The 15,898-nt window shown below is 43.2% G+C and overlaps 2 protein-coding genes across 4 annotated transcripts; both read left to right on the plus strand.

Moving 5' to 3' along the window:
- Nucleotides 1-5,474: 5,474 nt before the first annotated feature.
- Nucleotides 5,475-10,647, plus strand: LOC308159442 (ufm1-specific protease 2-like). Its single transcript, XM_080533232.1, has 9 exons — nt 5,475-5,523; nt 7,086-7,240; nt 7,493-7,682; nt 7,834-7,977; nt 8,702-8,866; nt 8,965-9,089; nt 9,923-9,999; nt 10,100-10,224; nt 10,362-10,647. Exons 2-9 carry the CDS (start codon nt 7,107-7,109, stop codon nt 10,446-10,448), a joined length of 1,047 nt encoding a protein of 348 aa, XP_080389358.1. The 5' UTR covers nt 5,475-5,523; nt 7,086-7,106; the 3' UTR covers nt 10,449-10,647.
- A 1,952-nt stretch (nt 10,648-12,599) lies between these two features.
- Nucleotides 12,600-15,898, plus strand: LOC308160013 (non-structural maintenance of chromosomes element 1 homolog). Of its 3 annotated transcripts, none has more exons than XM_080533860.1 (8): nt 12,600-12,730; nt 12,930-13,067; nt 13,237-13,358; nt 13,503-13,580; nt 13,690-13,836; nt 13,965-14,081; nt 14,799-14,925; nt 15,034-15,898. In XM_080533860.1, the coding sequence occupies exons 2-8, from the start codon at nt 12,950-12,952 to the stop codon at nt 15,120-15,122; spliced, it is 798 nt and encodes a 265-aa protein (XP_080389986.1). In that variant the 5' UTR covers nt 12,600-12,730; nt 12,930-12,949; the 3' UTR covers nt 15,123-15,898. The 3 variants fall into 3 exon arrangements, with proteins under 3 accessions (XP_080389986.1, XP_080389988.1, XP_080389987.1); XM_080533862.1 differs by having other exon boundaries at nt 15,037-15,898; XM_080533861.1 differs by having other exon boundaries at nt 12,606-12,642.

Genomic DNA, 15,898 nt, shown 5'->3' on the forward strand with positions numbered 1-15,898 from the left:
GCCAGTTTACATTAGGGATGCAACCTCAGCACACATGTTCAAGTCAAGACTAAAACCACATCTTTTTAACATTGCCTTTAAATGACTAAATAATTAAAGTAAGATTATATAATGATTAAAGCACTTTGAGCTGCAACGTTTGCAGGAAAAGCGCTATACAAATAAAGTTATTATTATTAGTAGTAGTACCTTGCATTCTGGACACGGGATGACGTTGTCCACCTCCAGGGAGTGAAGACAGCCCGTGCAGAAGATGTGGCCACACAGGAGGGCACGTGGCAGGTTCCCAACGGCCTCGTCCTCTGAAAAGAAATAAAACACCAACTAGCATGAGAATTTTAACCACGGTTGGTTTATAAACCATATTAACCCAGGTTGGTTTATAAACCATATTAACCAAACCATGTTAAGTTAACCACGGTTGGTTTATAAACCATATTAACCCAGGTTGGTTTATAAACCAAACCATGTTAAGTTAACCACGGTTGGTTTATAAACCGTACTAAACAGGAGTCTTCACGAGCAGGTCTTCCCACGTTTGAAAATTGAAACTCGCGTCGCGAGACAGAAAATCAGTTCAACTCAACCCTCGTCTGCCTCTTCAACACGGCCTGTCGTCAGCTAACTAACTAGTTTATATAACAGCGAAGCCGTTTCAAATTCCACCTTCCTGGAAAAATAGTTAAAACTATATGGAGAACATAGAAAAAGACACACAACAAAGGTAGGTAGCTTTAGATAACTAGCTGAAGGAGATGACGTCTGCTCAAAACGTGGTCCGCCTGCTAGCTAACGAGCCGTCACACCAGGTGGTGATTAACTCCACACGTTCACAGTTTACACGACCAGGCCGTTTAAAAAGGGGAATTCTATGATATGATATAAGACATATGATAGTGTTACTTTACCAGGTAGGTTGTAGGCTTCGCCACAGATGTCACAGACCAGAGAGTTTGGCTGTTCTGCTCTGCCCGACATGCTGCTGCAGTAACGACAGTAGAGAGGTCAGGTCGCTCGCGCTGTCTACCCGATCTCCACACCCCCGACTAGCTGCACTCGCACCTGCACCCTGTAGCAGTCTGACGGAGGGAAGGGGGGTCCGTCATTTCCAGTATCAATGCGCCTCCCAATCAATCTGATTAAGAACACCTGACTACATGTGCTGACTACAATGCAATGGTGGATCTTGTTTATGGGACTATATTCTGTGGCGGAAGGATATATGTATTCTGAAACGATGAATGATTGTAAATACATGAATTTAATGTTACAACTGTGTATTTATGTTTTATATTATGTGGTGGCTGTTGTAGAAAAGCAATTGACCATTGGAGGGCGGGGGTTGTGGACTCATTTACCACTGTACAGGGTTTTCCACACACGTACACAACGAGGTACACCCGTACACACAGTGACTGCAGGTGTTTCATATTCCTGTCTTGACTGAAAAGTCAGTGTTGTGACGTCGTCATGTCTGCGCCGCAGGTTCTTGCCAACCCCGTTGCTATGGACTCCGATGATGCCATCATCCTGCGACTGAGAGGGTCACTGGAGCTCAAGTGCCAGTTTGATACCACTGACGGTTGGTCTATGTCAGACATGTCTTAGCAGCTGTTACCTGCTGTGTTACCCGTCTAATAGTCTAACGCAGATGTGTACGGTCTCAGTGTGTTTCCCCAAACCAAAGTGTATTTGTCATATAGAATACATCTGTAGACGGTGTACTGAAATAAAGTAGAGGTAGCAGCAGGAACAACAACAACAACAACAACAACAACAAAAACAGTGGAGTGGGAAGATACTAGCAGCAGTAATAGTATGCAATAGTATTAGTAGAAATAAACAGTTGTTGATGACTGTTGTTGATGATGACGTTTCCTGTCGCCTCCCTCCAGTTCGCCACGTCCAGCAGGAAGTGTCGCGGGGGTTTGAGTCCCTCCGCCTCGCCGTGACATCACAGGATGTGGTCATCAGTGTGTGTGACAGTCCCGTGTTCATCTGGCCCAACGACGGCCTGCAGGTGTCACCTGACCACATCAACTCTAACACGCCCTGTAAAGAGCTGCTTCACCAGCAGTGTTGCCACAGTTACTTTGAAAAAGTATTCTGATTACTGATTACTGATTACTCCTTTAAAAAGTAATCTAGTTACTTTACTGATTACTTGATTTTAAAAGTAACTAAGTTAGATTACTAGTTACTTTTTTAGTTACTATTGGCAGCTGCCTAGGCACCCGACCCCCCCCCCCCCCCCCCACCCGCAACATAAAAATGAAAACTGGTTTTGCCAAAACTCACTTTATTTTAACAGTAACTTAAATTACATAATTAAACTTTAAACAATAACTTAAAACAACAAAATAAAGAGTCTTTCTTTGCCTCACCCAACATAAATACTTGTTTTTAAACAATAAAATAAATATAATCTTTATTTAAGTGGGGCTACCCCCCTCAAAACGCAATTTCCCATTTTTCCCCGATTTTGAGATGAGTTGCTCTTTTGCCTCCTAAACATGTTTTCTTTCATATTAGTGACAATACAACGTCGACAAAAACACATTTGGTTGTTTATTTTACTTGATTGTGGTGCATGCGTCCGTAAAATCCTCATAAATTCGCCAAAAGTTAGTAGTTTACGCACAGCGTTACCGAAACGGCTGCTGTCTGAAATACATCAAGCCTGGCCTTGTTTGAAAGATGTGTTTCTTGTGCTCAAAATGGCCGCTTCCAAAATTTACAACGCCCCTTGTATCAGCAACCAATCACTAAAATAGATAGGTTGCATTCTTTTAGAATACGCGATTCTATTGGTTGATGCGAAAATTCTCGAATGTGATTGGTTGTCGTGTCCCATGTGACGCGGAAGGCGGAACTAGCCTCTCCACTCAGCCGTTTAACATTGGCGACCTACTGAACTTTAGGGACACTTTTGGGACACTTCCTATGTAGCCAGGGGAACAGAAAAAGACACACACCATCAGTGGGATGCCAGCTTTCAGACAAAAGTGATTTCAAGTCTCTAGCCCAATGTATCACCAAACAGCGCTCAATTTAGTCAATCACTGTGACCCACCGTTTAACATTGGCGACCTCCTGAACTTTAGGCTCACTTTTGGGACACTTCCTATGTAGCCAGGGGAACAGAAAAAGACACACACCATCAGTGGGATGCCAGCTTTCAGCCAAAAGTGATTTCAGATCTCTAGCCCAATGTATCACCAAACAGCACTCAATTTAGTCACTCACTACCCCTCCCCACTCAGCCGTTTAACATTGGCGACCTCCTGAACTTTAGGCTCACCTTTGGGACACTTCCTATGTAGCCAGGGGAACAGAAAAAGACACACACCATCAGTGGGATGCCAGCTTTCAGACAAAAGTGATTTCAAGTCTCTAGCCCATTGTATGGCCTCCTGTGGCCAGAATTCATAACTCCCCTCCTGAGTGAGCTAGAGGTCTGGTTTTCACAAATGTCGAACATCTTCGGTCGCGCCTAGCAGAAAAAACTCGACAGAGTACGGGTGCCAAGCCCCTTACGAATGACCTCGTCGAAAACGGTGCGTCTCTGCGCCTCGGAACGGCCGCGCTGACCGAAAAGCATTTAAAAATAACTCAAATTCAGGCTTCTCGGCCTAGGCACTTCAGGTCAAAGTACCGCTGCGTCGCAACCGTACGAGCCACAGACGCCGTTCTAATATTTCCTGAATCGGCTCGGGCCCGCCGAACACATATCCGAGCCCCGACTCGGTTGCGGCGCCAGTACCAGGTTCTGTCCCTCTCTCACACACAGGAGAGGCAGATGTGCTCACACACCAGTACCAGGTTCTGTAACTAGGCTTGACACAAGTGTGTGTGTGTGTGTGTGTGTGTGTGTGTGTGTGTGTGTGTGTGTGTGTGTGTGTGTGTGTGTGTGTGTGTGTGTGTGTGTGTGTGTGTGGCTGGCTGGCTGGCTGTAGTTCTGTGTGCTGATTACATGGTGGTGCCAGAGGTTTGTGAGAGAGGGAGACACTTTCTATTCCATAACAGCCACTATTTGTAGCCTGTGTGCATTTCTGTTCAGTTTATGTTATTCAGTTATCAGTCAGGTGTTTAGGATGTTTATTGCTAATGGTTTGATTAGGTTTTGTGTTTGTGAATAGCAGTTTCAAATAAAAATGTTTCATATTTCACAATACAAAACTTTGAGTCTGTTTTCCCGAAAATTTGTTTTTATGTGTTTGTCCACACACTTGTCCACACACAAGGATTTTCCTTGCACCAAAACAGACCAAACTTTCCACATTTCTTCCTATCCATATTCTGCTTCTCTGCACACAAGAGTTTGATGATATATCATTCATAGCCCTGTTTATAGTACATTTTATACCAAAACCATGGCGAAAATAGATTTTTTTATGACTATGGACAGTATTTCCTGATGTATGGGCTGATACGAGGACATAGACACAATCTGCTGTGTGCAAAGTTTGTTTTCTTATGTGTCAACATAAATAAAAAAATAAATAAAAAAAAATGACAAATATGATGGTGTGAGTGATCCTGGAGATTTGGGTCCAATTAGCATCTAATTTGCATAATAAACATAAACAATAATAAATTCAGAAAACTTGCAATACATTTTTTCATAGTTTTTATGTACATAACAAACTGGGAATGTGTTCATAGTGATATCTATTTTCTTTCTTTTTTTGCCTATTGGCAAAGTCTAGGGGGGGTAGCCTCCCCTTAACAGTAACTAGCAAGGAGGGGTTTCACAAAACCTAAAACCTACCCTGACCATTCAGGCTTTTACCACAGGACAATATTTTCTTGCCAGCACAGAGTGTACAACGAACATTTATGTTCTTGTCATCCTTTGCTGACACAAACTCAAAATAATCCCTATATTTCCAGCTATTTAACGCATATCTCTGTTCTCGCTCCATTATACGCTTCTGTTTACACTGTGCAATCAGCGTGGTGATACACGTGAGCGATTCTGCTGCACCTCGTGTTGAAAACGTGATCACTGACGTCACTCCCCAAGACGCGAGAAAAGCAATAAATGTTTGTTTACTATCGAACATTACAAAGAAATACTGCATTTAGCCTAAGTTATGAGGTAGTAACGCAATAGTAACGCACAGTCACTCGAATAAGTAACTTTAATCAGATTACTGATTTGGAAATAGTATCGCGATAGAATAGTCGTTACTGGGAAAAGTAATCAGATTAGAGTATCGCGATACTTAGTATCGCGTTACCGGCATCACTGTTCACCAGTAAGTACCCTTGACCCATGACCCCTGATCTCTACCCACAACCTCTGACCACCTCCCCTTGACACCCCCTGTAGAGAGCTGCTCCATCAGTAGGTAGCTCTGACCCCTGACCCCTGACCCCTGTGTGTGTGTGTGTGTGTGTGTGTGTGTGTGTGTGTGTGTGTGTGTGTGTGTGTGTGTGTGTGTGTGTGTGTGTGTGTGTAGGACAGAGGACAGCAGCAGTAAGAAGTCTAAGAAGAAGGACAAGAAGCTGCCGACTGCAGTCAGTGCTTTTTCTTCCCCCAGTCTAACTATACACTAGGGCTGCACCAGTCTAACTATACACTAGGGCTACACCAGTCTCACTATACACTAGGGCTGCACCAGTCTAACTATACACTAGGGCTACACCAGTCTAACTATACACTAGGGCTGCACCAGTCTAACTATACACTAGGGCTGCACCAGTCTCACTATACACTAGGGCTGCACCAGTCTAACTATACACTAGGGCTACACCAGTCTAACTATACACTAGGGCTGCACCAGTCTAACTATACACTAGGGCTGCACCAGTCTCACTATACACTAGGGCTGCACCAGTCTAACTATACACTAGGGCTGCACCAGTCTAACTACACACTAGGGCTGCAGAGTCTAACTATACACTAGGGCTGCACCAGTCTAACTATACACTAGGGCTGCACCAGTCTAACTATACACTAGGGCTACACCAGTCTAACTATACACTAGGGCTGCACCAGTCTCACTATACACTAGGGCTGCACCAGTCTCACTATACACTAGGGCTGCACCAGTCTCACTATACACTAGGGCTGCACCAGTCTAACTATACACTAGGGCTGCAGAGTCTAACTATACACTAGGGCTGCACCAGTCTAACTATACACTAGGGCTGCACCAGTCTCACTATACACTAGGGCTACACCAGTCTAACTATACACTAGGGCTGCACCAGTCTAACTATACACTAGGGCTGCACCAGTCTCACTATACACTAGGGCTGCACCAGTCTAACTATACACTAGGGCTGCACCAGTCTAACTATACACTAGGGCTGCACCAGTCTAACTATACACTAGGGCTACACCAGTCTAACTGTACACTAGGGCTGCACCAGTCTCACTATACACTAGGGCTACACCAGTCTAACTATACACTAGGGCTGCAGAGTCTCACTATACACTAGGGCTGCACCAGTCTCACTATACACTAGGGCTGCACCATATATATTGTTTTACCATCGTCAGTTATATAGTTACATCGCGGCACTTGCAATGTTTTGGTTCCAAAAAGAAAAGATGACAAAAAACGGGTACTAATTTATTCAACCATTTAAATCGGCACCACAGACCTCTGGATGACAAGTGCAAAGTCAGAAATCTGTCAGAACGCCAAAGCAAAAAACTATTTTGGATGCAGCACTTTGCCAGTGTTACACCATACGAGGAAAGGTTCCAAACGGCAGAGATAAGTCACTGATGCACGTTTTCATCTCGCGAAAGACAATTGACACAGTTACCAAAGACAGTTTTAAAAACATGATCCGGTCGCTTGGCAAGCGGTATGTAAATACCATCACGGACATATTTTGCACTCCCCTACAAAATCACCCACAATCATTCTAGAATGATTAATTAATTAATTCTTTCCAAATAGAGCTATTAAAGTCCTCTGGTAACAACTCCAGGAAAATTGCAATATATAGAAAAAAAATATTGCAATGTCATTTTTTTCCAATATCGTGCAGCCCAACTGAACACTGTGTTACACACACCTGCTGCTGCTCAAGGCCGTGTGTGTGTGTGTGTGTGTGTGTTCCAGAGCGTCATCAACCTCGGCCTGATGAAAGAGGTGACGGAGCCCCGCCTCCTCTCCGCCCCGGCCCTCCAGATAGGAAGTAGGCAGCACCACTTCCTGCGGCTGGTCCTGCCCATGGACGTGGTCGTCACAGTGACCTCCAGCCAGACCCTGGGAGTGTACGTCTGTAGTGTGTGTGTGTGTGTGTGTGTGTGTGTGTGTGTGTGTGTGCGTGTGCGTGTGTGTGCGTGCGTATGTGCCTATGTGCGTATGTATGTATGTGTGTGTGTGTGTGTGTGTGTGTGTGTGTGTGTGTGCGTGTGTGTGTGTGCGTGTGTGTGTGTGTGTATGTGTGTGTGTGTGTTTGTGTATACTAGTAGTGTGAAATGTGTGGAACTATAGGGGCTCTGCTGAAGGTGTGTCTCCTGCAGTGCCTGTGGTGATCTGGTGGGGGCTCTGGTCAGCCAGCTGGAGGAGATGGAGCGCGTGTCTCTGCAGCATGTGAAGAAGATGTCACTTCCTGTTCCGCAACCTTTCCACTTCCTGCTGCCGGGACACGGCCTGGTGACGGTGGTCTACCCTGCCGGGGTCCCCGACGACCAGCTGGACACACACAGGAAGGTGAGTGTGTGTGTCTGTGTGTGTGTGTGTGTGTGTGTGTGTATGTGTGTGTGTGTGTGTTTGTGCGTGCGTGCGTGCATGCGTGCGTCTGTCTGATGTCTCCTCTATGGTAGTGATGTGTGTGTGTGTGTGTGTGTGTGTGTGTGTATAGGAGCTACATGGAAGATTTGATCTGCCGCTAGATCGCCCGTTCCTGAGGAGAGGAAACAGCTTCCACTTCCCTGACCAGCCTTACAAAGACGGCTACCTCAGGACCCCCCACCTCCACCTCACACACCCCGGACACAACACCCAGGTAGAATAATAATAATATTATAATATATGCCATTTTATCCAAAGCGACTTACATGACTTACACGACTTACATGAGCAATGAGTGCATACATTTCGGTATATACAGTACCAGTCAAAAGTTATATTTTATATAGTATGTTATATTCTACATTGAAGATTAATACTGAAGACATGAAAACTTTGAAATAACACATATAGTTTTATATAGTAAACAAAAAAGTGTTAAACAAACCAGAATATGTTTTATATTTTAGATTCTTCAAAGTAGCCACCTTTTGCTTTTTTGTGGTTTTCTCCCACTTATTCTAGAGAAGAGAATGCTGGGCGGTGTTCACGGTTTCCTTTTCCACTGACACACACACACACACACACCAAGCTGATTGAGAGAATGCCAAGAGTGTGCAAAGCTGTCATCAAAGCTAAAGGTGGCTACTTTGAAGAATGTGATTTTAGGATCAGGTTCTCTGTGAAGAGGACTAAATGTAGAGGACTAAAACAAAATGCTTTTGGAACATTAACTCCCTGCAGGAGGCAAGAAAAGTACAAGTCTAATCCATCACTTCCGTTGTTTGCCGTTGCCCATAGCAACATTTGAAAATGCATGCATGAAGTTGCCTGATCACTTCACACACACACACACGATCAAAGCAGTGAACAACTGTGGGAGGGGACAGTTTTACTATTGTAGATTTAATAATTTTTTTGTGTGTGTGTGTGTGTGTCAGGTGTTCCTGGTGGAGGGTGTGTATAGCTACCACCACTACATGCAGGATGGTGTGGATGACGCAGGCTGGGGCTGTGCCTACCGCTCTCTCCAGACGCTCTGCTCCTGGTTCCTACAGCAGGCCTACACACACAAACCTGTCCCCTCCCACAGGGACATACAGCAGGTACACACACACACACACACACACACACACACACACACACACACACACACTACATCCTACACACTATACCCTACACACTGTGTGTGTGTGTGTTCCAGGCGCTGGTGGACGTGGGGGACAAGCAGGCGAAGTTCCTGGGCTCCTGCCAGTGGATCGGGTCCATCGAGGTCCAGATGGTCCTCAGCCAGCTGCTGGACGTCTCCTCCAAGATCCTCTTCCTCAGGTCACCTTCAAACCCAACTTTATTGATATACTTCAAACCCAACTTTATTGATATACTTCAAACCCAACTTTATTGATATACTTCAAACTCAACTTTATTGATATACAACACTTAAAACCCAACTTTATTGATATAGCACATTTTGGACATGGGTGCAATACAATGCACTTAACAGAAAAAAAAACTGTAAAAACAGAAACAAGTGGGTAGAGACTAATGCATGGTAAATTATTTAAATTAAATTAATTTCAGTTGTTCTTTTTGAAACTTCAAATCATGTATCTTTTCTTGGCACACTTATGGCTTGAAAGCCACTGCCTTAAGTATTGTTGCTGACCATGTGCATCCCTTCATGACAACAATGTCCCCATATGGCTACTTCCAGCATGATAATGCACCATGTCACAAAGCAGAAATCATCTCAAACTGGTTTCATGAACATGACAATGAGTTTAGTGTTCTTTAGTGGCCTTCCCAGTCACTGGATCTGAACTCAATAGAACACCTTTGGGGTGTGGTAGAACCAGAGATTCACAGCTTGAAAGTGCACCTGAAAAATGGGAAAAAAGGAAAAAAGTTAGAGAGCATAGGGAGGCCCCACCAAGTATTAGTATTGTGTTCCTAATAAAGTGTTCAGTGAGTGTATATACACACACACACACACACACACACACACACACATATATATATACACAGCCATGACACAGTAAAATCAGAGAACACATCAGCAGAGAATAATAAAATAATAGTCTAATATAATAATAAGGTGTGTGTGTGTGCGTGTGTGTGTGTGTGTGTGTGTGTGTGTGTGTGTGTGTGTGTGTGTGTTCCAGCCAGGGGTCTGAGCTGGCCAGTAAAGGCAGGGAGCTGTCCAACCACTTCCTGACTGAGGGAACTCCTATAATGATTGGTGAGTAACAGCCTGAGGACTACGGAGGCCCGGGAGGGTCAGAGCAGTGGCGTCTCACCTGGTTGTTGATGTTGATGTTGTTGTTGCTCCTCCGGTCCAGGGGGGGGCGTCCTGGCCCATACTATCCTGGGCGTGGCCTGGAGCGAGACGACAGGTCACATCCGCTACCTGGTCCTGGACCCCCACTACACCGGTGGGGAAGACATCAACACCATCACTGACAAGGTAGCTACACCCTATACACTACACCCTTACACCCCACACAGTACACACTACTATACCTCTACTATGTCCACTACACAAGTGTATGGTCTAATATTCATTATAAACAGTAACTAACCCCACCCCCCCTCCTCCCCCAGGGCTGGTGTGGCTGGAAGGGTCAGGACTTCTGGGACCAGAACGCCTACTACAACCTGTGTCTGCCCCAGAGACCCAAGACCATCTGAGACCCTCCAGAACCCACCAGAATCTCCAGAATCTCCAGAGACCCATCAGACCCATCAGACCCCCCAGAGACTCTCACCTACATGCAGATACGGCTCCCCTGGAGTCACAGATAGTACATGATAGTACAGACATGTAGGAGGATATGTATGACTCTGGGCTGCAGGGGTTTCATCTGGAACACGCAGTGGGTAGTAGTGTGGCTGAATAGAGAGGAGAGGAGAGGAGAGGAGAGGAGAGGAGAGGAGGGGAGATGGGGAGGGGAGAGATGGGGAGGGGAGGGGAGTAGTGTGGCTGAGAGGACAGGAGAGGAGGAGAGGGGAGGGGAGGGGAGTAGTGTGGCTGAGAGGACAGGAGAGGAGGAGAGGGGAGAGGAGAGGAGAGGAGAGGAGAGGAGAGGAGAGGAGAGGAGAGGAGGGGAGATGGGGAGGGGAGGGGAGTAGTGTGGCTGAGAGGACAGGAGAGGAGGAGAGGGGAGGGGAGGGGAGTAGTGTGGCTGAGAGGACAGGAGAGGGGAGAGGAGAGGAGAGGAGAGGAGAGGAGAGGAAGGGAGGGGAGTAGTGTGGCTGAGAGAGGCTGGAGGTACTTTCACTTCCAGAATAAATAAAAGTTCAATAAAAATACATGTTTACTACACCTCTCTTTACTACACCTCACATGTTACCCTGGTGGTTAGCACTCTCTCTCTCTCTCTCTCTCTCTCTCTGACACAAACACACACCGCACAGTATAATATCATACAGAATGCTACAATGCATCCCTTACTGAAGATGACTCGGACTAGAGTGTCTAGACGCTGTGTACAGTTCAGCTCCATTTATTGAATGTAAAGTCTTGGATATGCACCAATTGTATTATCAGTGATGGTAAAGTTCCGATATTATTTTGATGACATTTTCCCAACACACATTTAATATGTGAACACAGGCCCGGCCCCAAGACTTTTGTGGCACTAGACAATGCTGAATCGACGGCAATTTCTGAGACCTTTATGGAGCTAGCATCTTACTGTACTTACTGTACCAGCTACTGTACTAGGCCATACGGTTACATGTTGATGTATGTAATATTGTTATGAGATCATTTAGTGTCAATCAATGGACTTGACGTGTGTGTGTGTAATACAGCAAGGGAAGCAAAGCAGCCAGTCAAACAACAATCCACAACACAAATGAATGCATTTTTATTGAGGAAAAATAAGAGGATGGAGCGAGAAAAAGTAAAGAGAGAAACGTGGAGTAAAGTCGCCTAAAACAAAACGTATTTCCTATAATAATAAAGCACTTTGAGCTGCAACGTTTGCAGGAAAAGTGCTATACAAATAAAAGTTATTATTATTAAAGTTATTATAATGAACTTTGGAAGGCTATTCTATAATTCACCTGACGATAGCGCTATCTGCTGGCCTGATAGTGTCAGGGACGACTCCTGTAATAAGTAAATAATAATAATAATAATAACGACAACAATACACGTTATTTATACAGCATCTTTTTAAAACAGTGTTACAAAGTGCTTGACAATGAGCAGATAAAACAGATCCCAAAATATAAGTTGGAAAACTGTGGGTATCCGGAAGTGACGTTGCATAGTTACAGTCGCTAAGGTAGTCCCACCAGCCAGCTATCAGGACATGCAGACTGTTTTGTTTCATATCATGTAGGAATAAAAAACTGAAAGAAAAGTTTACTAGAGGCGACGACGCAACGCTGCTTACTGGAAATTGTTCCACTAGATTAGGGCTTAGACCTTTCATGGGAAGTTCGTCCCCTTTCCCTATGATGATATCACCGAATTAAGGGCGGTTCTTTTATTCATTATATATAATTGCACGTTTATGATAAGACATATATTTAAATATGGTGGATTTATATTTCAGCGATGACATTTTCTTAAAATAGAATATATTGATTCAGACATTATTACAGTCTCTCACAATTACTGGCGTCTACTTTAGCGTCATCTGCCAGGCCTGCCACAGATACTGACACCAATACGTCGTACAGTCAAAACAGGTGAAACAAACCCGAACCTTTACGTTTGTTTTTAGGGAGGTCGACCTAAGTTGCTCATCCAATTCGTTCCACTTGAGGGCGGTATTGCCATTGGACTGCCCAATGTGTCTAGCACTTGTAATAAAACGTAGAGGAAGAAGAAGAGGAAGGCAGTAAGGGTAAACAAACAAACAAACAAATAGTACGTATTGAACTTATCATACTATTGAGTAAATATGCTTTGTTTAATCGTTTTCATCCGTCAGCACAATAACGGGGACACAAGTACTGTAAGTTACATTAAATGACCTAACGTAGCAAAGTGATCATAAGGCTCACAACGTATCATTTCATGTGTCGCGAGTCGCGACGTAGCTAAATTCAGCTAATTCCCGATATAACATGTGTCAAATGTGTGGCTAATCGTATGACCATAATAAACAGCATACATATTAACCAAATATGTGTTTCAACGATTCACTTTCACAGTCCATCTTCAATACTCCATTATGGCTCCACCGATGGGAGAAAGTCATAGAAGATTCTTGCAAACCATGATGGTCAATGGGATCATTGATGGCTCTCGAGCAATGGTTCTCCATCGGCATTGTTGTGAGACACACAGTGGTGAGGATAGCAGCACATTTTGAGGGTTATTTTTGCCTTAAGTGCTGTACGGTAGTTCTTTGCAGCTTGCTAAACATTACTACTCAATGAATGAATGATGTCAAATCAAACAGTATTTGGTGGGAGACACTAGTCCCTAACATCAAACATTTACCCTTTTTTCATTCAGCGCACTATGCTCAGGATAAACTAGATGAATTCATTGATGTCATCAATGCTCAACTGCAGCCCATGTTCATGCAGATCAGAAAAGGCATGTCAGAGGAGGATGGTCTTCAGTACTATGCCTTGGTTAGTGACACTATCTGAGGGTTGATGCAATAACATTTGACAGTATAAAAACAGGTGGTACATGATACATGGATCAGTAGTCTTGATATTGTCATTAGTTCATGGAATCATCAACCTTACGTATTATTATCTTCTCCTGTCTAGGTGAACATGGCTGAGACTGATGTGACAAGAATGTCATCAGATTATGCAGACAACGAGTTGGAATTATTCAGGAAAACAGTTAGTGGATATCTATTCATAGCTACCAATATTTGCTCAATGACATATGGACCTCATTGACAATACTTTACAATTAATAATACTTAATGTCGTAGTACTATGTTTTCAGATGGACATGATTGTCGAGTCCGATAATGGAACCGCCTCGTCCACAGAAATTCTGAATTGTGCTGACAGCATTGTGACAAGGAAACTAAAGAAAAAGGAAACGGAACATGTATTGAACAGGCTTGTTCAGGATAAATGGCTAAACGAGGTACTGTCTGAAAATGTATCCATAGAGCTACTGCACATTTTTTCCCTTAACTCTGGAAGTCCTCAGAGGAGTTCTTGTGTTACGTAGGACTCGTTATTAAATCTATTATAACATTATATTTTCTTCAGAAACATGGGGAATACTCCCTCTCCACTCGCTGTGTAATGGAGATGGAGCCATACATTCGATCGATGTACCAGGACCAGGTCAAGGTCTGCCATATTTGTCACACTATTGCCTTGCAGGTAAAGTCACAAGTAAAAAGGTGTCATTGCAATGATTCATTGCTGATTACCATGTCTACTATCCACACTTAACACTCTGCTCTCCATACTGTATGTTTTTCTTCCAGTTCCTTTGTTCCTCCATCTTCTAATGATGTGTGTTTTGTTTTCTCTAGTAAAGTGCTGTATATATATAACATTCATTATTTGTATGTTGTAATCTCCAAGGTCTGCCAGATACTCTTTAAAGAGGATATACAGGCATATATATATATATATATATATATAGGCCTATGTGTGTGTGTTTGGTAATTGAGCACAATATATATATATATTGTTTTTTTTACTTTATTGCCATGACATGTAAACATGTTAGGAATTTGGTTTGGGACAGTGGAGCACGGTTTACAGCAGGACAGGTGCAAGACAGGACAAGACAGTGCAAACCAACATCATAGTGCAAGAGTAATAATTAGTATAAATATAAAGTGCAGAGATCAAGTGTTCAAGTGTTCATATCCAGACAGTCCAAAGCTCTCTGGGTGGGGGTGGAGGGAGGGTAGATAGATAGCGGTCAGGTCAGGTATTTAATTGACAACATGTTTTCACTTTAGAATATATCTTCATCAATTCCCCAAAGCAAAATGTGAAACTTAATAATGTTCAATGGAATTAACTTGATTGGCAAATAATTTGGCTCCGTTCTTCATTGTGATGATTTGGTCTTTTTCCCCTCAGTGCCAAATGTGTGAGAGCCCTACATGTGGCATCAAAATGCACACCCATTGTGTTGCCAGATATTTCAAAGGAAGGACTGATCCACGATGCCCTGCTTGTGAGGACTTTTGGCCACATGAGATTCCAGGTAAAACCGTTCTATAATCTCTATCATGTCTCCCTGTTAGTTGAATTACTTATGCCACGTGGTATCACTAAACGTTATTAAGTAAAAATGTGCTTCTCTTCATTTCAGAAGTGAATCGGCCTCAATCACTGGCCCCTCAGAGCCAGTCAACATCATCATCAACATCAACCCATCCCCGTAGATCAAGGAGAACATAAATAGTAAATTATTTCAATACCGATATATCCCTGGTTTGAATTTTGAATCATATCATCTTTTGTCCTCTAGTTTTCTTTCCCCCACTCATTCCAATATATTTTATAACGATTTGTATTAAAGTTTATGAATTAAGGGGGTTAGTTTTAACTGTTTATCGGGAGCTCGAAATTAAGCAGCCATCTTGCAAGTTTCGCCACCGGAAGTCCCTGATTTCATTCTTATGTCGATCAGACCGTGCAGTTCAGTGTTGAGTTATGCTTTAATGGAATGTAGCCTTAACTCAAAGTTTCTACTTGCATCTGGTAGATTTAAGATGTTTAATTGTTTAAATAAAATGTTGCCACTTGTTATAATTAGATTGACTTTGGCAGTGAGAAAAGTGTAATTGTTAGTGGATTATCTTAATTTTTCTCAAAGTTTGTTTCTTGGGGTGTAATTCTGTGAAATGTGAAAACCACTTCATTATTTAACGGTCGTTTTAAATGGAAAGCTGTGTTTACATAATTTGTACCTGTGGTTCATTAGGTTGTTACATTTAAAAAGTCTTGCCTTGTTTGAATAAATTATGGAAATTACTCCTCATCTCTGAAAGTATCTGCAGGAATAATTTGGGAACACATAATTAAATATGCTAATTTGAAAACGCACTTCCTATCAGATTAAAGGGTAACAACTCTCCATACTTTATATGCAGGAGGAAATCAGCATACACTTTTAACTCCTCATTCACTTATGTTTTTCTGATGAGTGGATGCAAACACAAACCATGCAGGTC

Source organism: Nansenia antarctica (assembly GCF_963989245.1).
Source record: "Nansenia antarctica genome assembly, chromosome: 6".
In the NCBI taxonomy this organism is placed as follows: domain Eukaryota; kingdom Metazoa; phylum Chordata; class Actinopteri; order Argentiniformes; family Microstomatidae; genus Nansenia; species Nansenia antarctica.

Bases quoted from the DNA above. Each gene is read 5' to 3' on its own strand.
- LOC308159442 (XM_080533232.1), top strand. From the start codon at position 7,107: ATGAAAGAGGTGACGGAGCCCCGCCTCCTCTCCGCCCCGGCCCTCCAG. The intron at 7,241-7,492 runs GTACGTCTGTAG...TGTCTCCTGCAG, and splicing joins TCCAGCCAGACCCTGGGAGT to TGCCTGTGGTGATCTGGTGG. The intron at 9,090-9,922 runs GTCACCTTCAAA...TGTGTGTTCCAG, and splicing joins TCCAAGATCCTCTTCCTCAG to CCAGGGGTCTGAGCTGGCCA.
- LOC308160013 (XM_080533860.1), top strand. From the start codon at position 12,950: ATGGCTCCACCGATGGGAGAAAGTCATAGAAGATTCTTGCAAACCATG. The intron at 13,359-13,502 runs GTTAGTGACACT...TCTCCTGTCTAG, and splicing joins GTCTTCAGTACTATGCCTTG to GTGAACATGGCTGAGACTGA. The intron at 13,837-13,964 runs GTACTGTCTGAA...TATTTTCTTCAG, and splicing joins AGGATAAATGGCTAAACGAG to AAACATGGGGAATACTCCCT.